At 41.3% G+C, this 26,665-nt stretch overlaps 1 protein-coding gene across 2 annotated transcripts in view; it reads right to left on the bottom strand.

Annotated features, from left to right (window-relative positions):
- Positions 1–416: 416 nt before the first annotated feature.
- Positions 417–26,665, bottom strand: part of RAP1GDS1 (Rap1 GTPase-GDP dissociation stimulator 1) — a 143,736-nt gene continuing 117,487 nt past the window's right edge. For both annotated transcript variants that reach the window (XM_040418178.1, XM_040418179.1), the window contains 8 exons: positions 24,027–24,170; positions 20,605–20,736; positions 19,162–19,296; positions 17,710–17,835; positions 8,101–8,240; positions 4,619–4,745; positions 4,139–4,267; positions 417–2,595 (listed from right to left, as the gene is read on the bottom strand). In XM_040418178.1, coding sequence (XP_040274112.1) covers positions 2,468–2,595; positions 4,139–4,267; positions 4,619–4,745; positions 8,101–8,240; positions 17,710–17,835; positions 19,162–19,296; positions 20,605–20,736; positions 24,027–24,170 — 1,061 coding nt within the window. In that variant the 3' untranslated portion in view covers positions 417–2,467. The remainder of the gene's footprint in view (positions 2,596–4,138; positions 4,268–4,618; positions 4,746–8,100; positions 8,241–17,709; positions 17,836–19,161; positions 19,297–20,604; positions 20,737–24,026; positions 24,171–26,665) is intronic.

Raw genomic sequence — 26,665 nt, 5'->3', positions numbered from 1 at the left:
GAGTATTTAGAAAAAGCAACAAAATACTAAAAACACTGCGTTTAAAAAGAATATCCTTTTCTGATACGTCCATCACTGAATACTCTTACTAAAGCAGGGCTATATGTATGTATATACTGTGCCTGCAGATAACTGAAAAATGGTGAGCTACCTCATTCATCCAGCAGCATTGGAAGCTGTCAGATTGATAAAATGGTCCACCATAGTTTGGGTCATCACAGCAGAGAGCCGAATATTGCTGCAGTTAAATCACTCATGTAGCCATAGACTGACACTAAAAAGCTAGCGATCTTTAATCATAGTGGGCGACCTTGACCCGTTTATTTCAGAGCGGAAAATTAATGGCAGCATTTATTTTCTTTTATAAATAAATATTTAGTCCTAAACCACATCAACCTTATAACTGTCCAAGCTTCTTATACAATTATAATTTCTCGTACAATCTTTTGGAGGTTATATCGATAATAAGGATAATTCTTGGTTCACTTCTGTCAGAAGCTCCTCTGTCACACAGTCCACATTTCACAGCCGCATGCAGCACTAGTTTTTCAGGAAAAAATGGACACCTTGGCGTTAATTGTATGACTGATACAACCCTGCTTTGTGGTTTCCTTATGAACAGCAACCACGACGCAGATGTAAATAGAGCCTTATTCTTTAGATTATTAAAGAGGAAAGTAGTGTACCCCTATCACTTAACCTACATGTAAATAGTGGTGCCCACAATATTTCTATAAAGTAGGTAAAAAAGTACATGGTCGTTCAGAGAGCAGCGTGGTAAGCACTAACATTACCGTATAACCGATTTCCTATAAAACTGACCATGGCCTGCAAATGGAGTAGCTGAATCCTTTTTTTCTAATTCCAGAAAACCTCTTTAAAGGGGTTGTGCCACCATTAAATGGGATTTTAAAATTATTTAGCATAAAAAACTTATTTTAGCAATTTACTTTGTGTTACAAAAATGTTTCAGTTGCAAGATATTCTCTTTACCTCATTAGAATAGCACCCCCCTTGTATAGACATTTGCAAAACCATCTACTGGGGTGGACGCACATGCTCTGTTCCATCCTTCACCTGCCACCAACCATATCTATTGTTAGAGGGAGAGCACTACAGCAGAAACGACACACATTGTGAGAAAGGACACGCTCCTTGAACTGCCAGAGAAGAGAATCTAGTAGAGCAACTGGATCAATGAATGTGGAGATCTCTGGATCCATGTGAGGTACAGGGCTGGTTCTAGTTTTGTTAGAAAGAGATTGTCATGTACTATATGATGTCTGATTCTCATCTCATTACATCCATAATTACTAAAATGAATGAATGAATGTGTGCCTTACACAGCACTCTAAAATATATTGGTAACATATAAATAAAAGCATAATACATTGAAAAAACCTGAAGCATTTTTCCCTTATATGGTGCCAACATACTTTGCAGTGCTATACAGAGACTGTCCCCATTAATATCAGTCCATGTCCCCAATGGGGCTCACAATCTAATTTTCCCTGTGTCGGACATTCACTATGGACAATTTTATAGAAGGCTAATTAACCTATCAGAATGTTTTTGGATTGTGGGAGGAAACAACAGCACCCCGAGAAAATGCAAACACGTGCACTATGGTGGCTCAGTAGTCAGCACTGCTGCCTTGCAACTCTGGGGTCCTGTGTTCAAATCTCACCAAGGGCAAAATCTGCATGGAGGTGTATCTTGTCTGTGTGTTTGCATGGGTTTCTTCCACCAGTTCAAAAACATATAGATTGGGAACCCCAATAAATAAAAAAGGGACTGATGTGATAATCTCTGTGCTGCGCAGTGGAATATAAAAGCGCTATATAAATCAATCAAATAACAGAACAATGAGATGTGTCCCCAGGTCAGATTTGAACCTAGGACGCAGTGAATCTCCCTCCAAAATGTGGCTCTCATAAAAAAGGAAGTGATGAAACACAAAATAAGAGGGCATTTATATTTTTATTAGTTGACTCTGGGCATTGTACCACAAGTTTGACAGCAACAGGCAAGACTAGTGAAAGAGTGGTAATACATTTCCTTCCTAGCCTGCAACCAATGCACCAAAAATGGAGCTGTTGTGACTACGTATGATAATCTGATTCCAAAAAGAACTGGCTGTTTCCTGTATTGTCCAGACTCTAGTAATACTCTATTATGCAGTTTACGGTTGTTTTAGGGGTTAGTGAGTATCACTTTTACATTAGAGGACTACAACATGCACGCATTTCCCTTGGAAGTAAGCAACAAGTTTACAAGGGAGACAGTAATAAAAAGAGACTGGCTTAGTTTTCACCTTTTTGTGCCTAAGATTGTACCTACAGCAGTTCATCTGTTTCTGTGGCAACATAACACACATGCACAAGTGATACGATTGGCGGGGATATGACCGGGGCAGAGCACAGGAGACAATGGAGTCAGCAGGATGGACAAGGTGTGCCGATCGGTCTCAGCTCTGTACAGTCAGTTTCTGCTCTGTTAGCGAGGCCTGCTGGGCTACAGTTTTGTTCTCATGGCTTCGTAATTTTGACACAACGTCCAGGAATGCCAGGCTTTGAACTTCCTTATGCAGGGGCTCTGTGGAACGGCAACAAGAAATATTTAAAATTTTCCAGAAGTATTCAGGACAATTCCTTAAAATTTCCACCAGATGACTTTCATGAATCTGTACAGTATACAGTTATATATTTACAAGCATTAAGTGGATTATTAAAGGTGTCATCCTACTCTTTAAAACTGAAGGCCAGACTTCCACAGAACCTAGGCCTATGCCGCATCCCTTCCACTCCTTACTAGGCAAAGCTCCCTTTCACTTCAATGGGACAAAGCTGTAGTAAACTAAAAAAAACAGAACAGCCTTGCTGAGACCCCTCCAGACAGCTGACCACCAAGGGTGCCAAGATTCAACCTTCCACCTTTCTCAAATATTGCACGCAAAGGTTTTTATTTGAAAAAAAATGGCGTTTAAGGCCACTTTCACACGAGCGAGTTTTCCACGCGGGTGCAATGCGTGACATGAACGCATAGCATGCGCACTGAATCCTGACCCTGCATTTTTTTCACGCATCACTTCTGCGCTGCGTAAAAAAGGCAGCATGTTCTATATTCTGCGTTTTTCACGCAGCCCTGGCTCCATAGAAGCAAGTGCGGGTGCGATGCGTTTTTCACTGATGGTTGCTAAGAGATGTTGTTTGTAAACCTTCAGGTTTTTTATCAAGCGCGTGAAAAACGGATCAAAATGCATTGCACCAGCGCGGAAAAAAACTGAAAAACTGAACTTGCTTGCAAAATGGTGCGAGTTTCACTGAACGCATCCGGACCTAATTCGTCACGTTCGTGTGAAAAAGGCCTAAGTCGGAAATTGGCCAGATCACCTCTGGACCTCACTTTAGTCAATGGGGATCCGGCAATGAAGTAGAGGATCTGGCAACACCAGATCTGTAAGATTCGGCAGGCTGCTCTGTGCCAGAACAGTCTGCCAGATCTTAAAACGGAGATGTGAGCGAGGCCTTACAAGTCATTTGAATGTAGAGCATTCTGTGAGTCTCCCAGAATAAAGATGAGCATCTTTGTGAAACTTTCACCATCCTAGATAACAAGTTGGTGCTGGTTTGGGGGCCTTAATCTATGACAGGTTCCCTTTAAAGTTGTATCAAATATCTGTACATATCACATTCCTTAGGGTGGGTTCACACTAGCGTTAGGGATTCCATTATGGCTTTCCGTTATAACATGGTTATAACGGAATCCATAAGACGGAAGGACGGATCCGTTCTTCTGGCCATAGATTTGTATTATGACGGAATGAAAAACGGAAGCCTTTAAAAAGGCATTCCATTTGCTTTCCGTCCTAATAGAAGTCTATGGGAATCAAAACGGATCCGTCTGGGTCCTGTTATGCAAGACGGAAAACAAAGTCCTGTTCACAGACGGATCCGTTATGCTTTCCCATAGACTTCTATTAGGACGGAAAGCAAACGGTACGCCTTTTAAAGGCTTCCGTTTTGCATTGTGTCTGGGCATTCCGTTATTTTCCTTTATAACATAACGGAATCCCTAACGCTAGTGTGAACCCACCCTTATGTAGATTATGCGCTATAACGCCCTGGAAGTTACTTACCTGAGCCCATAACAGCACAGATCAGAACCATAGAATTGTACTTTATCTCTGGAGCACTTCTTTCATCTGATAATAGTCTATGCAGAACCTGGACTAGCTTGGCACTTTCTAGCTCACATTCTGCAGTTTCTAGAACAGACAGAAAATGATGGTAACAATAACATTGAACGCTTCTAATAACCTTGACAAAGCAGAAGAGCAGCTCTTCTTCTATACTCTACATGACAATATACAATAAACTGTATGAGGATACAAGTGTATATATATATATATATATATATATATATACACACACACACACACACACACACATATATATATATTTTTATGTATGCATTTTGTGTCTCTTTCCATAAGCTTAACCTCTGCACCTTTTAAATCACAGAAACAGGAAGGGATCTGTGGATATAATTCCAACCAAATCAAGCACAGCACCAGTGCGTTAATAACAGGAAGGAATATATCCTTTGAAATACTCACGTAATTCTAATGCTGCTATTAATCCCAGGGCAACAAGTGCTTCGTTCTGCATTATAACATGTTCGCTGGTTGCCATGGTGACTAAGTGCTTTATGCCACCACTTTCGACAATGGTTCTAATTACATCCTATGGCAAAGAGAAATCAAGCAATGAAAGAAAGCATATTTGCATGAAATTGTTCTCCTTTTGAAAAAGTCTCCAATGGTCAAATACAAACTAATACAAAAGTTGTATCTAAGGGTACATCTGTCAGAAGTGTTGCACAGCAAAAAAGTAAAGGCATTCACGTGCATATTTTAAATATTGTCGAGCACAGGAGTGACTAAATGCCATGGACTCCAGAACTGCTGCCACTGGTGCACTCTTTCAGAAGGGGAAGAAACTAGGAATACACCCCAGATGTCCAGGAAGACATATTTATGGAATATGGAAAGGACACCAGTGATATGCTCTTATTAACAAGGGTCCACCATGGTTCTTTCTAGAAAATGGTAACTGTTCAGTTGAGGTGTAAACTCACAGCTATACTAGATATGCATCGTGTCATCGCTGATTAGCACCCTTGGAAAGAATGAGATAATTAACGGGGACAGACTAAGCTATTCTGGTGGGATCTAATAATGGTTGTCAATCTTGAATAAGCTTCTTGGCAAATGAGAATCAGCTGTCGCTTTCTCAGAATGTCGTGTTGTCAGTTGCTCAGAAGCAAATTCAAATGAAGTAACCAATATGGCGTCAGTGCTAGTCCGTTAAAAAAAAATGTCCACCATACAGAACCAACAAAAAGGCAGAAGAGACCTAAGTTTACATTAAGTTTCTTTCATTAGATGATGGATGGTTAACAAGCCCAACAATCTTCTACTTTAAGGCCTCTTTCAGACGGGCGTTGTGGGAAAAGGTGCGGGTACGTTGCGGGAACATGCATGATTTTTTCGCGCGAGTGCAAAACATTGTAATGCGTTTTGCACTCGCGTGAGATAAATCGCGCATGTTTGGTACCCAAACCCGAACTTCTCCACAGAAGTTCGGGCTTGGGATCGGTGTTCTGTAGATTGTATTATTTTCCCTTATAACATGGTTATAATGCAAAATAATAGCATTCTGAATACAGAATGCATAGTAAAAGCGCTGGAGGGGTTAAAAAAAAATAAAATAAAAATTTAACTCACCTTAGTCCACTTGATCGCGCAGCCGGCATCTCTTCTGTCTTCTTTCTTTGCTGTGTGCAGGAACAGGACCTGTGGTGACGTCACTCCGGTCATCACATGATCCATCACCATGGTAAAAGATCATGTGATGACCAGAGTGACGTCACCACAGGTCCTGTTCCTGCACACAGCAAAGAAAGAAGACAGAAGCGATGCCGGCTGCGCGATCAAGTGGACTAAGGTGAGTTAAATTATTTTTTAGTTATTTTAACCCCTCCAGCGCTGTTTTACTATGCATTCTGTATTCACCATGTTATAAGGGAAAATAATAATGATCAGGTCTCCATCCCGATCGTCTCCTAGCAACCGTGCGTGAAAATCGCACCGCATCCGCACTTGCTTGCGATTTTCACGCAACCCCATTTATTTCTATGGGGCCTGCGTTACGTGAAAAATGCACAAAATAGAGCATGCTGCGATTTTCACGCAACGCACAAGTGATGCGTGAAAATCACCGCTCATGTGAACAGCCCCATAGAAATGAATAGGTCGGGATTCAGTGCGGGTGCAATGCGTTCAACTCACGCATCGCATCCGCGCGGAATACTCGCCCGTGTGAAAGGTGCCCAAGGGTTCCCTCTCATGCTGCAGATTTTGTTGCAGAAATTTTATGTGACTGACCATCACTTCCATTCTCCTGAATGAGGCTTCTAGAAATCCATGTGCCTGCTACCAAAATAACCCCACTGAGATGAGTGAAATGATTTTCAATCGTAGAAAATTTCTGAAACAAAATCTCCCACGTGTGCAGACGCCCTACAAGTACAAGCTTTATTAGAGATCAGTCCAATCATGAGAGCTCTGATCTGAATCGGACTATAGTTTTTATTTCATATTGGAGCCTCCAATAGTCCGAGCTTGATACCAGAAAAAAAACAAAAAACACTACCTCAACAACAAGGCACGTTGGGCATCTCAACTGCACCGATTCCCAACTAGTGGCTCAGGGGCTTCAGGTGGCTTGCAAACTCCAGCTGGTGTCTCATCTTAGGAGTTATGACCAATATTGCAGGTACATCCTTAGGCTAGTTTCACACTAGAGCTTGTAGATCCGGCAGGGAACAGGTTGCAGGATCTCTCTGTATCTGGCATTGCCAGAAGCTAAAGCAATGCTGTCTGGCCTCATTACCTATAATGGGGAGCCATGCAGCGCACAGTGGTATTTGTCCGGATTGCCGATGGATCTGTGCCAGACCCAGTTATAGTTAATGGAGTTGGATGGCATCCCTGTAACTTCAAGCAATGCCAGATACAGAGAGATCTGGCAGGCTGTTCCCTGCCAGAACAGCCTGCTGGATCTACAAGCGCTAGTGTGAAACTAGCCTAACTACTAACCAGTGACCATTGTGGATGGTATAACACTAGTGTAAGCGTACACTGAAATGTTTATTTGCAAATTCACTAGTTCTTGTTTCCTCACATTTGAAATGTCTCTCCTTTATGCTGAACCGAATGTGGTCCACACCATCAAAGATGAGTGTTCTTCATAAAGTACAAAACGCTGAGCTTCTCTGCTCCACTCCAACAGTGTGCTTTTAATTTAGATAAAAAGCAAAGTACAGAAAAGTTTCTTCGAGGGTTGAACATACAGGCTTTTTTTTCAAAAATGCTACTTTCTTTGTATTCTTTTTAAAGCAAAAACCAACCTACACACACTGGGAGAAATTGATCAAAACTGGTGTAAAGGAAAACCGGCTTAGTTGCCCACAGAAACCAATCGGATTCCACCTTTCATTTCAGAGCTCCTTTGGAAAATGAAAGGAGGAATCCCACAGTGTTTTTTGTAGTAGTGTTTTAAAGGGATTCTCCAAAAATTATTTCAAATGGCTGCAAGCACTGCTCTACAACAGATGGTAATGATGTGATCCTGCCTATGATATGCCATCATAGCTGAGCAGCCTGACAGAAATGCTCACCAATGTGCAGTAGATGTAGGTGCTGGAGCCTAGTGAGGCCCTGCCCCTTAAACTCCCTAGGCAGCTAGGCAGATGGAGGCAACCGGTTCTGTTCACATTCAAGGACAGGTTGCATTTTAAATTATTTCCAGAGAATCCCTCTAAGTTTCCTGGTGTTTTTTCACCCTCCTGGCATTTTTTTTCCATATAGCATGCTATGCGTGTGGCATTTTATCATATACTTCTCAATAGGGAAAAAAAGTTTAAAAAAAAACCTTGCAAGAACACAAGAATATGATGGCTTTTTTTTTTTTTTTACAAAAGTGGGAGTGCCCTTATGCTTTTTACATCATTATACAGTTTCATACTTTAACTAACCTTTGATTTGCTGTGGCGTACAAGAGCAGAGAGCAGCCTGTTTGATTCTCCCATAACTCCAGCATGGTCTTTGGCTTCACACCACTCCACCAGACGCTCAACAAGTTTGGTGTTTTTCCCCAGTTGTTCAGCAGCCTCAGCTAAATGAACATGCAGAATATAATAATTTAACAGCATGATAACTGATCTCATCAAATTCATATCAATGATTAATTCATGCCAGGATCACAAAAAATTCAGTGCAGATGGTGAAAAACTAAGAAGTTGTTTATATAGGATTCTAGGCTCTATACATCATATGAATGAATATTGGACCTCTGGAGTATTTTGTGGAGGTTGTCCCAATCTCAGAACTTCCTAGATTTAAAAGTACACTATTTTACGTTTACACCATACGTTTTTCCACCAAGTTCTGGTTACGGGTGCATTCTATTATCAGTCATTAAGTTTAACCTTAGGAGAAAGCTCTTTTCAAAGTTCCAGTCAGAGACACCAAGGAGGTCTTTGAAACTGGCATGTTACCTACTTGCTTGGTTTTTAATGTGTGGTTTGAAAAGTTTGGAATGCTTATTTCTGAAATACATTTCTGACTGATCCCCTTTAAAGTGGTTGTCCATCAAGCAAAATATTTTAAAAAAAAGTCAAAATGCTTTAAAAATAATTAATCCCCACCACTCCTGTATCGAAGTCTCCCAAAGCTAGTCTCTCTACTTCCTAGTCCTTAGCAGTTTTTTTTGACTGTTCCTGGGTCCATCACCAGTCACAATACTTTCTGGTCCTCCTGGACATGCAAATGTAAGCTCTCTACTGAGACTGGCCAGAACCTAGGATACGTTGGAATGGAAACAGCAGGGGATATGAAAGTATTGTTTTCTTTTCTTTACATTTTCAAAGCATTCTGGGCCTTTTTTTATTTTTATTTACTGGACAGGCAGCCCCTTTATTTGCATCAGCAATGAAAAAAGACTTTTCAAAAATTTCTAGTATTCAGTTTGCTAGGGTTCACCACCATTGTTCATTGCTAGCGGTCCTCTGTATGCTGCTCAGTGCTGTGAGAGATACTTGTTGCTCTGACATTATGTTCACCACAATGGAGTAGACTGGGTATCCACCCTTCCCTGAACTATGACCCATTACTTCAAGTTCACTTGTTTCAAACATCTGTCAAATGACCCCACTCTCTTGAGGTTTCATCTCTCCAGTGCGCAAGACAGAATGGCTTGGGACAAAGCATTAAATGCGATTTTCTCATGCTCCAAAAACACTACAACAGTGAAAACTGCTGTCCATATGAAGTCTTCATGCACTGGTACAGTATATGGCCCCTTCTGCATGCTCACAATGTCTCTTGCTACACAACACACTGCTTTGGCGGGTGCCCCTAAACCTGCATTTTACCATTCAGGATACATGTGCAAGGTTCGCCTGCCTGCATCATCTTTCATATTTATATTCCTGTAGACCCAGAGGAGGCCCTGCTTCATCATACAACCTCTACTCTCTCCCTGGCACAATGTTGTCCCACTACAGTGCCATGGATGGGTTCTCCCCTTATATATATAGTATCTTATATTTCTTCTCATCTTACTTAAAGAGGACCTTTCAATGGTTTGTAGTAAGTGAGATAAATATCTGTACCTGTGGGATACCCCCCGCTGATGCTGCCACCCTGCCTGTTTTTTTTTAAAATAGTGCTCCTGTGCACAGTTATGGGCCCCCGCAAATTTTGCGCTCAGTATGCTAATACTGAGCATTGGAGAAAAAAACCTCCCTGGCTGTGACGCTCTGCGCTGCAATTGGACAGCGCTACAGCCAGGCGAGAAGGAGATTCCCACGGAGAAAGACTGCGTCTCCTCCCCATTGCTACGATGCTCAGTATTTGCACAGCGCGGTGTAGGAGCGCCATTTTAACAAAACAGGCAAGGTGGCAGCATCAGCGGGGGGTACCCTGCAGGTACAGATATTTATCTCACTTACTACAAACCAATGAAAGGTCCTCTTTAAGTTTGTCGGTATATCTAAGGATGTATATTCGTTTCCTACATTACTGTTGAACCCTTATTTGTGGTTTTCTGCATCATTTGCTTTATTCATTGAAATTGTAAACCAAATGGGTATTTATATAGCTCAATTCTACTTGTCTACTGCCATATGACTATATATGTCAGTGGTAGGGTCTTTAACCCTTAAAAGACCGGGCCTATTTTCATTTTTCCTCCCCATGTTCCATATGTTTTTTTCCGTTCACTTAGCCATATGAGGGCTTATTTTTTGCAGGGCAAGATGCCTTTTTTAATGACACCATTTAATTTACCATGACTTATATTGGAAAACGGGTAAAATAAAAAAAATAAAAAATCCACCAAGGTTTTTGGGGTTTTAATATCACGGTGCTCACTGTGTGATAAAGATGACGAAGTTCTTATTCTGCAGCCTAATGCGATTATGGCGATTCCAGACTTTAATAGTTTTTATTTTGTTTTTACTACTTTTAAAAAATAAAAACCTTTGGAAAATTTTTTTTTCTTTGCATCACCATATTCTGACAGCCAAAACTTTTTTATATTTTGGTCAACAGAGCTGTATGAGGGCTTGGTTTTTGTGGACCTGTAGTTTTTATTGGTACCATTTTTGTGGTATGTACAACTTTTTGATCACTTTTTTTGGGGAGAACAAGGTGACTAAAAATTGAGAATTGTGCGTTTTTCATTTTTTTACATTACGACGTTTACTGCGCAGTAAAAATTTTTAACATTTTAATAGTTCAGACATTTTTGGACATGGCAATACATAATACGTTTATTTTGTTAATTATTATTATTTTTTATATGTAAAATTGGGAAAGGTACGATTTAACTTTAATATTTTTTTTTTTTAACTTTTAAACTTTTAACCCCCTTAGGATTCTAAAACCTGGAATCTTTAGATTCCTTGTCCCAGATCTCTATTAGGGTGAATAGCCTTTTGACATGCTCCTTGCTGAGCTGTGCTTCATGCACAGCTTAGCAGGGAGTTTAATATGACAGCCTTGAGATGCCTCAGCAGGCCCCAGACTGTCATGGTAACTGATTGGAGCCCTGTGATTTCACTGCAGGGGCTCCAATTGGAAGAGAGAGAGAGGCAGCCACATCCCTCTGTCTTACCTCACAGATTCTGCAATCGCTGTTGAACGTGACACCAGAGTTGTTAAATGATGGGATTCAGCGTGTACGCAGTTTCCAATGATTGTGGCTCGGTGCCTGCTGTATTATACAGCCAGCACCAGCCGCTTATGGAGCGGGCTCACCGCAGCAGCCTGCTCCATAAAATTGCGGACGCATAATGCCATACATGTACAGCATTATGCATTAGGGCGTTAAAGATGGGTCCTACCCCGGAGAAGAGCAGGGGCTATAGTTGGCAGGTTTATGCTGCTTTAAACAGCAGACACCTGGAGGCAATGTCTTCAATGTGGCAATAATGCTGATCGCAGACACTTAACCCTTCCGATGCCACGGTCAATTGTGACCACAGCATCTGAGGCAGCTTTGACTGGGAGTGCTGCGTTCACAGTAGGGGTTAACTGCCGCTGATTGCAGCTTCCTTTAGGCTGGGCACTGCCTCCTGTATTTGTATTAGATGTTGATCATCATTGGTGGCGCAGTGCGCCCACCCCTCCTCCTCCCGTCTCTCCTCATTGGCAGCGTGGCGTAGGGGGGAGGGAGAGAGGGACTCCTTCTCCCCTGTGCTGCTGAGCAGCGCGCTCATGTAGTGTGATAGTGCGCTGGACGCATTATCGGCAGGATTAGATGCAGATACCAATAACTTTAAAAATCATAAATATCAGCCGATAATCGGTCGATCCCTAGTTCACAGGGCGTGAACAGCTTCCGCGCGTGGAGAATGGGTAGGCAGTTCATTCTCTGTAATAGCCGTGGTCTCTATGAAGAATCCGAAACTATTAAATATGTAGTTCTTACAGAGGCCTGCAGGTGGCAGGGCTCCAAAGAAACATACTGAATCTCCCATGCACTACAGTAATTCATTGCAGTGTATAGGAGAAGCATATTCAAGTCGACTAAGGGGGCGTAAAAAGTGTAAAAAATAAAAAAAATTAAAAAGTAAAATAATAATATAATTCAAATCACCCCTCTTTCCCCATAATAAAAATAAACAATAAAAACTAAGATTTGCACCATTGTGTCCCAAAACGGCAGTAGTATTAAAATATAAAACTTTTTCATCCCGTACGGTGAACACCTTAATGGGGGGGGGGGAAAAATCAAAATGGCCGATTTGTCTTTTTTTTTTTGTCACTTCACTTCCCCCCAAAATAACTGAATAAAAAGTGATCAAAAAGTCAAAACACACTTCAAAATGGTATTAATAAAAACAAAAGTTCTCCCTGCAAAAAATAATACAACAACTTTATAGCCGTAATGATAAAGTTGTGGCAATGCTAATAAAAAAATAATTACCGGTAAGTTTTTATTATTATTTTTTTTAGTATTAAACACAAGAAAAACAATACAAATGTAGTATCACTGTAATCGTACTGAACAGGAGGATTAAGTTAACAGGCCAGTTTTATCGTATAGGTAATGCTGTGAAAATTAAACTCATAAAACTGTGGCGGTATTGCTTTTTAATAAAATGAGACCTTTGTTGCTGCAAAAAGCAAATTACCGTAGGTGATTGGAGCACTGAGGGGCTGGCCTAGCCTCTCGGAGCACACCTTTACCTCCACTGCTTCTCCCAAGTTGCCACTCCCCCTCATGGCTTGATTGACAGGGCCAGGCATCCTCACTGTGTGGATCACTGACTTTACTGGCTCATGCATGGTTAATATCAGGAGAGTCTCCCCGCGTGAGATCTGCACTGTGCAAGCACCAATGCCATTACAGCGTTGATCATGGTGACAAATACTCTTTAACCTCACATTAAAATTGGAGAAATCCTCCTGAAATTGTAACTTTTTTGTTGTAGACTTTGAATTTAGGTCGGAAGTAATTATAGCTGGCGTACAACTCAGGGGATACAAGTGCATTTTAACATTTTATTGACATTACTAATTTTAGCCTTATGTGCTAGTAACATTTCCCCCCATCTATGTTCCAGCTGTTTTTTCTTTCTTATTTCATTTAGCTTGATGAGACCTTAAATTTTGTAGGAGGAGTTTCGTTTTTTTAAAGAACTATTATTATTTTAACTTTCATTATTTTATTTTTAGGAGGAATAGCAAAAAAATAGCAATTTTAACATTATTTTGGATTTATTTTTCACGGTAATCACTGTGTGGTATAAGTAACTTTATTATTTGGGTCACTACAATTATGATGATGCCAAATTTATACTTTCTTTATATTTTTTTTCTTTCCTGAGATCACAGCCAGCTGAAGGCCTTGAAGGGAAGCCTGCTAGTAAGTAGCTAGAGATATAGGCCTGGACTTGCTTGAAAGCTGAAAATCTAAGCTTTAAGCTACATGCACACGATCGGATGTGTTTTGCGGTCCGCAAAAAAAATGGATGACATCAGTATGCCATCCGCTTTTTTTTGCGGATCCATTGTAACAATGGCTAAAACGGACAAGAATAGGACATGTTCTATTTTTTTTGCGGGGCTACGGAACGGACATCCTTATGCAGAATGGGTCCGCTTCCTATCTGCAAAAAAAACAAAACGAACGGACACTGAAATAAGGCTACATGCACACAAACGTTTTTTAAGACAAGACCAGAATCTACATCGGGCGACAAAGATGTTAGAAAGCGAGTCAAGAGTGAAAGAGGGGTCAAGAGTGAAGGCAGCTGAAACTAGGCGATATACCAGTCTTGGAGGTGTACTGCGGTATTAGGAAACAGCGATATGATGATATCGCTGTTTCCTAATAACCGCCGTACTTTGTGACCTCATAGAAGCAGTCATGTGCGCTGACAGCTTCAAAATCTGCGTCCGCGGCCGCCCACTCCTGCATGATTGCATACCACACCAGTACAATTACTGCCTGCAGTGGCCGCCCCTGGCTCCTCCTCGCTCCCATAATGAAGTCTCTGCCCACTGACATCGGAATCAGATGACGAGCGAGGCCGCCGAGCAGCGCAGGACAGGAGCGAGTGGCGGGAAACTTTCTCAAGTTACTCCGAGACCGACCCCCACAGAGTTCACAACTTCACCTGGAGAGAGAGACCCTAATATATATTAGAATTACAGCTGGCCCCGACCCGAGTAAATAAAGGTGTAATGTCTGTCTATGATGGTGACCATGTATGTTTTCTACTGCGGCCCTGTCTGACTCTGACCTACTCCTTCCTGCAAGCTGCACGGCACTACTGCACATTGAAATAGCAGTCATCATGAGTCCCTCCCCACTCCCCCATATATGACATTAGGGGTTGGCGATATAGGCGATATGCAATATAAATTTGTGCCACGATATGGATTTTGTGCATATCGCCTATATCGCCGGACCGCGATAAGACCACGGAGCGGTAGTGAATGATCGCGGTCTCGGCGCGCACCATGTTCTCCTGAGCCGGCACTGCCACCAATGATTAATACTGGGAGGGAGAGGGGGTGGGTTTCAGTTACCAGAGGGGGCTGATAAGAGGGAGAGGCTGGGGGGCTGATCAGAGGCTGGGGGACTGATCAGAGGCTGTGGGGCACATGAGTGGCTAGGGGGCACATGAGAGGATGGGGGGCACATGAGAGGCTGGCTGCCATGGTCAGCTCCCTGCTGTTGTGTGCACAAAGCACAGGGCAGCAGGGAGAGTGTAAAGTCCTATTCACCCTAATAGAGCTCTATTAGGGTGAATATGACAAGGGTTCTAGCCCTTAAGGAGGCTAATAGTTATTAAATAAAAAGTAAAAAACAAGTTTAAACACCCCCCCTCCAAATATAGAAAACAATATATCGCAATATATATTGCATATGCTTAAAATTATATTGCAATATAGATTTTAGGTCATATCGCCCACCCCTATATGACATGACCAACAAGAAGACATTACTGTATTGTGGCCACAAGACATATGTAGGTATAATGTCCCCTTGTGCCTTCCCCGATATAGTAATGTCTCCTTGTGGCTGCCCCTACACAGTATGTTTCCTTTTGGGTGCCCCCATACAGTAATGTCTCCTTGTGGCTGCCCCAGACAGTGCTCCATACGGTACAACGTCTCCTTGTGGCTGCCACTGCCCCATACAGTTTAACGTCTCATTGGGGCTGCCCCATACAGTATAACATCACCTTGTGGCTGCCCCCATACAGTATAACGTCTCCTTGTGGCAGCCCTATACAGTATAACGTCTCCTTGTGGCTGCCCCATACAGTATAACGTCTCCTTGTGGCCCTAAGTGTTTTTTTTTCTTTTAAATGAGAATTTATCGCGATAAGTTTCTTAATATAGTTAGTTATCGAGGGAATATTTTTGATATCGCCCAACCTTAGCCGCTTTCATTTCATTTTCAGCTGCTATCCATCCTGACCTGATTTCTAAAAGCTATATCTCTCTTGCAATAGAGGAGATAATGCTCTGATTGCTCTGGTCTTGTTTTAAATCTTAGATTGTCAGCTGCTACTATTTCCAGACATGAGGGGTCAAAGCAGATTCCCTCCCCCACACATAAGTGGGGAAAGAGAACCTGTCACCACAAAATGCAGTGTAATCTTAAGGGAGCATGTTATAAAGCAAAAGTTGCTGAGCAGATTGATATATAGTTTTAACGAAAAAGCTTTAATAAAACTTGTCATTTCTACATTTAAATCTCTGATTCTGCTGACTTTCGCTGTTCACGGGAAGGTGTTATCATTGACCGATAGCATTCTCTGTGTAAATGTGTATACAGTGATAACTGTCAATGATTGCTGTGCACGTTCAGAATAAGTCAAAGTTTAATTGTGTAAATTACACGGTTTGCTGAATATTTCCCCACAGAGCTATATATCAATCTGCTCAGCATCACCTGCTCTATAACATACTGTCTACAGATTGCACTGCATTTCGCAGTGACCGGTTCTCTTTTAACCCTTAGGATACAGGAGGCTTTTTCGTTTTTGCGGTTTTATTTTTCTTACCTATCTTCCTTGAGCCATAACTTTTTTATATTTCGGTTCATATAATCTGTATGAGGGCTTATTTTTTGCGGGACAAGTTGTACTCTTATTGTCATTTATTATGCCATACAACATAGTGGGAAGTGGTAAAAAAAAAAAAAATCAAAATGGGGTGAAAAAAAGAAGAAGCTATTTCTCCACTGTTTTATAGGTTTTGTTCCCACGGCATTCCGTTTGTCGCATGCCCTTCATTCTCTGGGTCAGTACGATTACAACGATACCCCTGTATAGGTTTTTTACATCTAAAAATAAATGTAAACTTTGGGGAAAAAAAAAATCTTTTTTTTTTTTTTTTTTTTTTTACATTACCATATTCTGTCCCCCATAACTTTTTTTTTATAGTTATATCTACTGAGCTGTGTGGGGGCTCATTTTTTTGCAGGTCATTATTGATACCTTGGAATGTGTGTGACTTGTTGATCACATTTTATAACTTTTTTGGGGTAAGAGAAGCAATGAAAAAAAGGCAAATTAGCTATTTTGACCCTTTTTTCCGTTACGCCATTCGCCGTATTGGAAAAATATTTTCATATTTTAATAGTACAGGCATTTTCGATCGCTATGATACCCATAATGTTTATATATTTTTTTGTTATTTATGTATATATTTTTTTTTCTACGGAAAGGGGAGTGATTTAAACTTTTATATATATTTTATTTTTTTAACTTTTTTGTAATGATTTTGAAGCTTCTATTTGAGCGTACAAAATTCAATTATTTTAATTTTTTTTTAACTCTGAACAATCATGGATTTTTAAAATCCATTTATTATTGAAGATTGCTCATTTCTTATGTTGGCCTGCCACCTGGTGGCCAAAATAAGAATTGCAGGTTTAATCTCAGCCTCTTCAGCAAGACTGAGTGTATTGAAATCAATTACAGACATCCTCACTGGTCGTTTTTCACCTTTTAGATGTCCTTATCTCACTTGATCACGGCATCTAAAAGACTTTAATTACCGCGATCACCATTATTAGCCGCTAGTCTTTGCAGTTTGAAGCAGCGGAGACCCGCAGGCCATGACGCCCGCTGCACGTGCGAACGGGCGGCATGTTTGCCTATCGCTTCAGCACCATACATGTACGGCGCTGGTAGCAAAAGGGGTTAATAAGGACATGAACCTGTGGTCTATCCATTTAGAACAATACTTCTGTATTACATTACATAGTGATTCTGACAGAGGCTCCCGGTTGCCAAGAAAAATACTAGACGCTCCACAATAGCGGCGTACTGATCAGAGTAAAGAGAGAGCACCCTCTGTCTAACCACTCAGATGTCATGGACACTAAGAACAGCATAGTGTCAGCTGTGTAATACAGCTGAGACCCAGCAAGTGATGGCGCAGGCACAGCTCCTGAACCCGTGCCATGATGTACTATTAAAGGCACACAGCGTTAACTACCTACCATTTATTTATCCCCACTTGTCTTTCTACCAGCATATAGAATCTATTTACGTAAATTTTACCATTATCAAATGAGATAAATTTTCTCACCATATATAATGCATTGTTACCTTGAGCATCTATTAACATCCGTAGGGTTCCCAATAATTTAAACTGTACTGGAGGCATTTCTGACTTCAGAAACTTGAGCACTTCTTCCGATACTCCAGCTGACAACATTTTTGCTTTGTTCACAACTATGAAATGATAAAAAGAAAAAACTTTTGTGCTGTCTACATATAAAGATGTAAAGGCACAATGCTGCTTGAAGTTGGCTTAAAGAAAATGAGTAATTAATAATATATATACTGGCATGTATTTTTGAGGCAACAGAAAAATCCAGAACACGACTGATGGAAACTTGCATTGGACCAGCAAAATGTAGTATGTACAAAACAATTACAGGACTGAGGAGAATGGAGGTCATAGCCCGCTTTGTATCTTTTTTTTAATAGATTAAATATCAATTGAACAAGAGGCATAGACTTGCGGGACAGGGATCTAATATTACCACTTTACAAAGCTTTGGTGTGGCCTGGAATATGCAGTTCAGTTCTGGGCACCAGTCCATAGAAAGGTTTCCCTGGAGCTGGAAAAAGTACAAATGAGAAGCAACTGAACTGATACGGGGCATGGAGGGTCTTAATTATAAGGAAAGAGTAAGAGAATTAAATATATTTAGTCTTGAGAAGGTGTTTAAGGGGGGACATGATTAACCTATACAAATATATAAATGGGCCATACAAAAATACAGTGAAAAGCTGTTGCATGTAAAATCCCCGCAAAAGGCAAGGGAGAACTGCCTCCATCTGGAGAAGAAAAAGTTCAGTCTCCAGAAGCGTCAAAGCTTCTTTACTGTAAGAACTGTAAATCTATGGAATAGTCTACCTCAGGACGTTGTCACAGCAGGAACAGTGGGCAGTTTAAAAAAAAAAAGACTTTTTTTGAGATGGATTCTTAAAATTGTAATTGAAGGCTATGTACACCTTCGGAGGCAATTTTTGTTTATGATTGCATTTTACTTTTTTTTGGCTAAAAATCGTTTTTTTTCAATTGGTCATTATTAAAAATATTGAGCTGTTCTGTCACAAAGGGTTAACTGTTTTTCTAGCTGTGTGACTAGTACTTTCATTTTCACTTTGTGATGGTCATCTAATAAACCTGATCTCTAAATTACTAAGGTCATAATCCGTTATTTAAGCCACATTCTTATCAGTAAGATAAAAACCGAGCTATAAAGAGTGTTATAATGTCAGAGCAGAGATAAAAGGGCCCGTCAGCTACCTGACTGACGGAAAAGTGAGAAAAACCAAAGGCTGCCACTAGAGCATCTCAGCTATTTACAGAAAAAAAGGCTCCATATTTTTTTTTTAATAAAGACCAATTGAAAAAAAGTTTTTTTTTCTCCCATTAAAGAACATAACTATTAAAAAAAGTTATTTTAATGAGTTTAGGTACACTCACAATACAAGTGATTTTTTTTATATATAATACCAATTTATTCAACTATGTGGACTACTTACCAGGAATTGCCAGGTTTCTAAGAGCACTAAGAGCAGCATGCTGTACAGTTACATTGCCTTCTTCTACATGTCTGTCTAGAAGATCCACAAGCTTCTGCACAATGCCATTGTCCACCATATGAATGCAGTTCCCATCTAAATTAGACAGATTACTGTCAACTTTGGCAGGCAACATAGCTTAGTTAGTAATGTTACGGTAGAGAGTATACTATCACAGGGAAAAAATTATTCTTGCATTCTGCTGTTGAAAAGACACACATTATAAGCCACAGCTGCACAATAATGTGTGACTTTCTTCTGTTTTACAATCTTCTTGCCAGTTTTTATAAGTGATCAGAAAAGTGGCAGGGTTTAGCTGCACAGCAATTATAGCAGATATTATTGCCTGCTTGTACCAGGTGTAGATTTCAACTTCTACTGTACAGTCATCCAAAGATTCTTAATAACTCTGGTACATCTGACTCCAACATATTTTAGTTTAACATCAGTCTACGCAAATCTCCCCCACGCAGTACATGGTACATACAACTGCTTCCCTTAATCGATTATAAAAGAAGAATGTCCAACACAACATAAAATTGCCCATATTTTAGTAAACCAGAGATCAGAGTGATAGCGAATGTTCTCTAATGTTCTTTATTGTCACCTACAGAGATATTGGCGTTTTCTGTGTTGTCATATCTGCAAAACTGATTCACTGCTGTATAGGCTGTCAGCAAACAGACCGTTCACCAGTGGCTAGAAGATTACCAACCAGTATTGAAGTGAATCCTTCTGAGAGTTTTCTAAATATCCCAGTCATGTTTTGTCAAAATGGCCTAAAAGAAAAACTTGCCTTGTAGGCCATAACCAATCAGGGCTCAACATTTATGGTGTAAACTGCTCTGGAAAAAATAAAATAAAAAATTAAAGCTGCATTATGATTGGGCAACAAGGCTAGTTTTTCTGTTAGGAATTCAGAAAAACATCTAGTTTCTAATAACAAAGAATAGGAAATAAAAAATAAAAAATCATTTGCTAGGCAGAAAATCGGTCTACAATATGAAATTAAAGTAAAAAAAAGTGTGTTTTTCTTTTTTTTCTAACCATCCCGATATAACATCAGTCTACAATCTGAAATTAAAGTAAAAAAAACAAAAAACAACTTTCTAACTACTAAGTAAAAGTAAATATGCAAAATGCTGTGATAACTTTTGCTAATGGAACTGATCTGGAAAGAGTCACTATGTGTATACTGGGATTTCTTCTCAGTATTTTAATTCCTCCTGTATTGCAGAAACACAACTATAGGCTTAGAGGCTTCCTATGAAATTATTCCTGGTACTGCAATAGGGGAAATCAGAGTGTGAACTCCATTGGAAACAGGGACTGATGTGACTGCGGTTACAGAAAATACTGCCACTTAAATAGATTGGATCTACATCTACAAACAAGGTAATTTACCATTTCTAGCAAAATTGGCTATTGCCAGGGCACCAGCTAACTGTAGCTGATGATTATGTGATGGAAGCCAGGACAGAACCCTCTGAAAGACGCTGCCTTTTCCACCTTCAAACAGCTTCTGCATGGACTCATCTGTACACAAAAAACAAAAATCAAACTGTCATCCATAAACATTTAGTAAAACAATTCCAAGTATCAAACAATTGTAAAATCAAAAGACCAGCCCCAAAATCTTTTTAGTGAGGACTCCGACTGGCAAAGTGAATAAAAGAAAGAAAAAACCTCACTCACCTACCGAATGCACTCTGTTCCAGCACTGAGTCTTCTGTCCCCGATCCTTCTGGTCCGGTGTGAGGTCCCTTCTGTGGTCACATGCACAACTGCAGTCAATTCACTGACCTCAGTAGTAGGGATCGACCGATATGGATTTTTTAGAGCCGATACCGATAATTTGTGAACTTTCAGGCCGTTAGCCGATAAATTTATACCGATATTCTGTGAAATTTCATTTTTGAAAAAGAAAAAAAATTCCTACACACATCTGCTGAAAATGAATATTTTTATTGTTAATGTGTAGTTTTGTTTTTTTGTAAATCTTTCTTTTTTATTTATACTTAATATTTTGGTGTTTATTTTTTACTAACTTTTAACCCCCTTAGGGACTAGAACCCTTGTCCTATTCACCCTGATAGATCTCTATCAGGGTGAATAGGATCTCACACTGTCCCTGCTGCTCTGTGCACACAGCAGCATGGAGCTTACCATGGCAGCCAGGGCTTCAATAGCGTCCTGGCTGCCATGGTAACTGATCGAAGTCCCAAGCTTACACTGCTGGGGCTCCGATCGGAGGAGGAGGGGAGAGGGGACCCTGTGGCCACTGCCACCAATGATTAAAACTGGGGGGGCTTGGGTGGGGGGCGGACTGCGCCACCGATGTTTTTAATACGGGGGTGGGGGGCGCACTGCGCCACCAATGATAATACTGGGGGGCTTGGGGGGCCACACTGCGCCACCAATGAACATAAATCTCTCATTTATTCATATACAGGAGGCGGGAGCTGGCTGCAGAATCACATAGCCGGCTCCCGACCTCTATGAGCGGTAGCTGCGATCCGCGGCACCTGAGGGGTTAACTACCGCGGATCGCAGCTGCTGCTCATAGAGGTCGGGAGCTGGCTATGTGATTCTGCAGCCAGCTCCCGCCTCCTGTTCAATTTGAATGAATGAGTAAGTCAACATCATTGGTGGCGCAGTGGCCACAGCCCCTCCCCTCCTCTTGTCTTCTCTCCTCTCATTGGCGGAGCGGCAGCAGCATCACAGGGGGAGGGAGACACTGCTTCCTTCTCCCCTGTGCTGCTGAGGGAACACGGAGAGCGCTGTCAGCAGCGCGATCTGTGTTCCCCATACGTTATCGGAATATCGGCAAAATAGATGCCGATACCGATAACTGTCAAAATCCTGAATATCGGCTGATAATATCGGTAAAACCGATAATCGGTCAATCCCTACTCAGTCAGTAGTGACATGCTCCCAAGCAGCACATACAAATGAACTACCGTATACCATCATTCACCTGACACTAATCTTCCCTGGCTCCCCTATTAAAGGGGTTGTCCAAGTTATGTTTATTGATGACCTATCCTCAGCATAGAAAAGCTTCAATAATCCGCAGCACTCGCCAGTAGTTTATGTAAAATGGTGATTTATTCACTCAGACAGCAAGATTATAGCGACGTTTCGACCATGGTTGGTCTTTATCAAGGCTTGATAAAGACCAACCATGGTCGAAACGTCGCTATAATCTTGCTGTCTGAGTGTATAAATCACCATTTTACATCAACTACTGGCGAGTGCTGCGGATTATTGAAGCTACTGGATGAGTTGGGACCGTCAGCCAGGATCCCTATCTGCGTGCACCACCCGGCTTGAAGCCTGTCTACTGGTCCGTACCCAAGTGTGTGGGACAAGTGTATAGAAGCGATCCGTACCATTGAAATGAATGGGACGGCTTGGGTGTAATTACACCTGCTCACCGCTGCAGATGCAACGGCGAGCAGGTAAACAATGAAGGAGGCAGCGCTGGCACAGCGCGCGCCTTCTCTTCAAACAGCTGATCGGCGGGGGTGTCTGTGTCGGACCCCAGCCGATCTGATATTGATGACCTATACTGAGGATAGGTCACCAATAAATATAACTCTGAAAACCCCTTTAACATGCCACCAGACACTGCTATGAGCGGTGGCAGACTAAGTGTGCCACTGGCTCTGGGCTGTACAAATAACTTACCTGTTTCCTTCCTATACACAGTGTCTATAGTCAGTAGCACCACTTTTCTGAAGAACTTATTCACATGGTGTAGTGAAATTGTGGTATACTGCCACAATTACCACAAAAGAGTGACAAAACTAAGGCTAATTTCACACCTCCGGTGTAAAACTCCAGCATGGCCGTTCCAGGAGACAAGCGCAGGGGCGGCCAGAAATGCCAGCATATGCAGCTGGTTCTCTGCTTGTCTGCGGGAAAGGGCACAGATCTCTGCAGAACCCCATTATACTTAATGGGGCTGGTGCACATTCTGTCCACATCCGGTAGTGCCGGATCTGGAGAATTACTGCAGGCTGTTCTCTGCCGGAATTCAAACTGGAGATGTGAAAGTAGCCTTAGCTGTTTTTGAGAAACATTATTTTGCTAGAATTATGGGTAATAAACTGCAATCTCACTGCATCATGTTAAAAGACCCAAATGGTGATCTCAATATTTTACAGGTAGCTGTGATATATTAAGATTATTAATTATACTGTGCTGGAGGGGGTGTTAGGAGACAATGTACCAATGCACTTCTGAACATAGAAGCCCAACGGCTTACGTAGGTTTAGCGTAGGACCTGTCTGACCCGAGACCACCTTGGTGCTGGGTAGGTGGGCACAGATGTGTTTTGATCAAAATATATTGGATAAGTGTCTCAGATTTTATTACATCAGAGTGAGGGCTTGGTCCATATATAATGCTTGAATCTATTTTTTTTAGTGCAATATTATCTTTTTTTCAGTGATTTGTTTCGACAATGTACCAAGCAAAAATAGCTCCAGCAAGGGACAGACACATCTGCCAGCCTAGCCAGGAAAGGGTCAGTGCAGCAACTGCAAGATGGCGGCCGCAGAACCGCATCAACCACAAGCTGGCTGTTTGATTTGCACCAAGCAGCTGCAGCTACCAGCAACTGATCACAGAGGGCATGTGAGAGCATACACTGGCGCATGCCATGGCCAATAACATTCATTTCTATCGGTGCCCTTCTTTTAATATGATGGGCGATTTGTGTGGTCATGACACCCACCAACGGCAGCCCCTGGCAGCTCCAAAGCTGCCCATATTATAATTTCCCACTGGGTATGAGCATACAAAATCTTACATGAACTTACCACCTAAAAGCAGAAGGACCATTAGATCAGAGGCTGTTTTGAGCTCTGCAATGTCATCATCTTTGTCACTGTTCACAGTTTGATGGACTATGTCCAGTAAACACTCCACCAGGCCAGCCTCCACCAACTGAAGCTTTATAGCATCTACAAAAAACAACAGCACACTAGTAATTCAGAGAACAGACTGCCAAAATAGCAAGGAGCTGAGCAATAAAACCTGGCGACTTCCAAGATTTATATATCTTTCACTTTAATTTACATAAAATAAGACTTTGTTCAAACCTGCGTCAACAGACTCCGATAGTAGCTGATAATGCCAAAACTATGGGTTAAATTAGCAGAGCATGCTGTGGTTTTTGTCTGGTAAAATGCTGGGTCTTCTAACAGAAACCCGACAAATCCCATTATCAATGGGGTTCATTCGTTTCAGTCATCTGGTGGCTCCAGCACTTTTGTTATTTTCATTGTTCTGCTTGTAGAACACAGCAGAAAATCAGAAATAAAAGCACTGATGAAAAACCTAGCCTTAGCACTTTGAAATATTTCCTAGATTTCATGAGCTGACAGTCACTTTTCATTTTGAAACGGCTAAAATCTCTTATCTTTTGAGGAAGTAGTTGGGAGAGAAAGTGGAGATACTAAACCAGGCTTGGAGGTAACAGAACACAGGTTCAAACTAATCTTTCTGGGCAGTTTAGTGTTCCTTTACCTCACATGGCTCGTTCATGGGCTGCATACAGTAATTCTTCTCGATTGGTAGGCTAAACACTTCTTTGTCTCATACTACAAAATATATGAAGAACTCTCCTCTGTCCTGTGTCTGGCTGTTGGGCAACTGGCTGCAGCAGGAGCCTCTCCCCTGTCTGCTTAGTAAGGATTATTTAGTCTCCACCCCTCAGTCTGTCTCCACAAGGAGATCTCGGTCAGGATTATGCGTGATAAACATATAGGGCGACTATATTTCTTGCCTACTTGTATTATTTATTTCTAGGTTTTAGTGTTCCTTTAAGTATTCTGTGAATTAATCTCTTATGCTGCTCATATACCCAAGGCTTTGTGTAGACCAGGCATGGCCAACCCGCGGCTCTCCAGCTGTTGTAAAACTACAACTCCCACCATGCCCTGCTGTAGGCAGTCTGGGCATACTGGGAGTTGTAGTTTTGCAACAGCTGGAGAGCCTCAGGTTGGCCATCCCTGGTGTAGACTGTGGTTGAGCCTTCTGTCTAAGGTATACAATGGGATGATTTCCTGACATGCAGGAATGCATACAATGGCATTTCACCCACTAAATGTGGTAGCCTTCTGCATAGGACCCTTTTTTGGCCTCTGCCGTTTCAATGGAGCCCTATAGATAAATTTGCCATATACAGTACATTGGGAGATTTCCCAGCCTATACATCAAACTTAGGGCTCAATCTGCACAGAGCCTTATGTAGCTGTTGGCTGACTGATTGCAATATTTCCTAACTTCCCCCAAAAGGTTGTGTCCACACATGGCAAATAATTTCTGCTACACATATTTTAGTAAATCCACGGCAAAATCTATATGTAATAGTATTCCCAAACCAGAGTTCAGTAAAATTCCAGGTGATTTCATTGTACTAAATATCTTCACTTATTTAAGATGATAGTCAATGCCAGATCTTTGCATATGAGAGAGCATACAATGTTAACATTATGTAGATTACCAATATGCATTTCAATGTAACACCCACACTGTGCCTTAAATATACATCTACCTTCCAGAGGCAGTCACTTGTCAGGAGGATTATTTTGTGTAGCAGATGTTCCTTTAAGTGCATATTAAATGGCAAAGCTTTTCCAAACACACAACAGCTGACACACAATTCTCCTGTCTGATGCCAAGCATGCCTTAGGAATTTTAGCTTTAACCCCAACGGAAAAGCCGCATTTATTCCTATTGGTATTCACATGCATTTGAAGGCATACATACTTTCAATTTTAATGCAAACAAAACTGAGCTGAACGAGTGTGTTCTATGCATACATTTACGACAGCTGACAACACATTTCTTCCTCTAAATTCAGAATTTCAGGGAAGATAATGAAAATCGGTATGTTTTACATTGGAGTAATATAAAGTTATTATTGTCCACCTGGCTCTATGTAGTTCTAGATAATAATTTTAGCATTCATTAGGTCAGGTTGGATGAGAGGGCCTGGCCCAGTTCATCGAAAAGATGGTCGAAGCGGTTGAGGTCAGGGCTCTGTCAAGTTCTTCCACACCAAACTCACCCAACCATGCCTTTATAGACCTTGCTTTGTGCACTGGGGCACAGTCATGCTGGAACAAAAAAGGACCTAGACCAAACACGCGCCACAAAGTTTGAAGCATACAATTTTCCAAAATGTCTTGGTATGCTGAAGCATTTAGATATCACTTCACTTCACTGGAATGAAAGGAGCTAGGCCAACCCCGGAAAAACAACCCCATAACGTTATCCCTCCGACACCAAACTTTACCGTTCACACAATACAAGTCAGGCAGGTAATGTTCTCCTCGCCTGCACCGAACCTAAACTGATCAGACTACCAGATAGAGAAGCGTAATTTGTCATTTCACAGAACATATTTCTACAGCTCGCGAGTCCATCCAACACTTGGCATTATACTTTGTGA

The sequence above is a fragment of the Bufo bufo genome, chromosome 2 (assembly GCF_905171765.1).
Source record: "Bufo bufo chromosome 2, aBufBuf1.1, whole genome shotgun sequence".
In the NCBI taxonomy this organism is placed as follows: Eukaryota; Metazoa; Chordata; class Amphibia; order Anura; family Bufonidae; genus Bufo; species Bufo bufo.
This window is presented reverse-complemented; position numbering and strand designations above follow the sequence as displayed.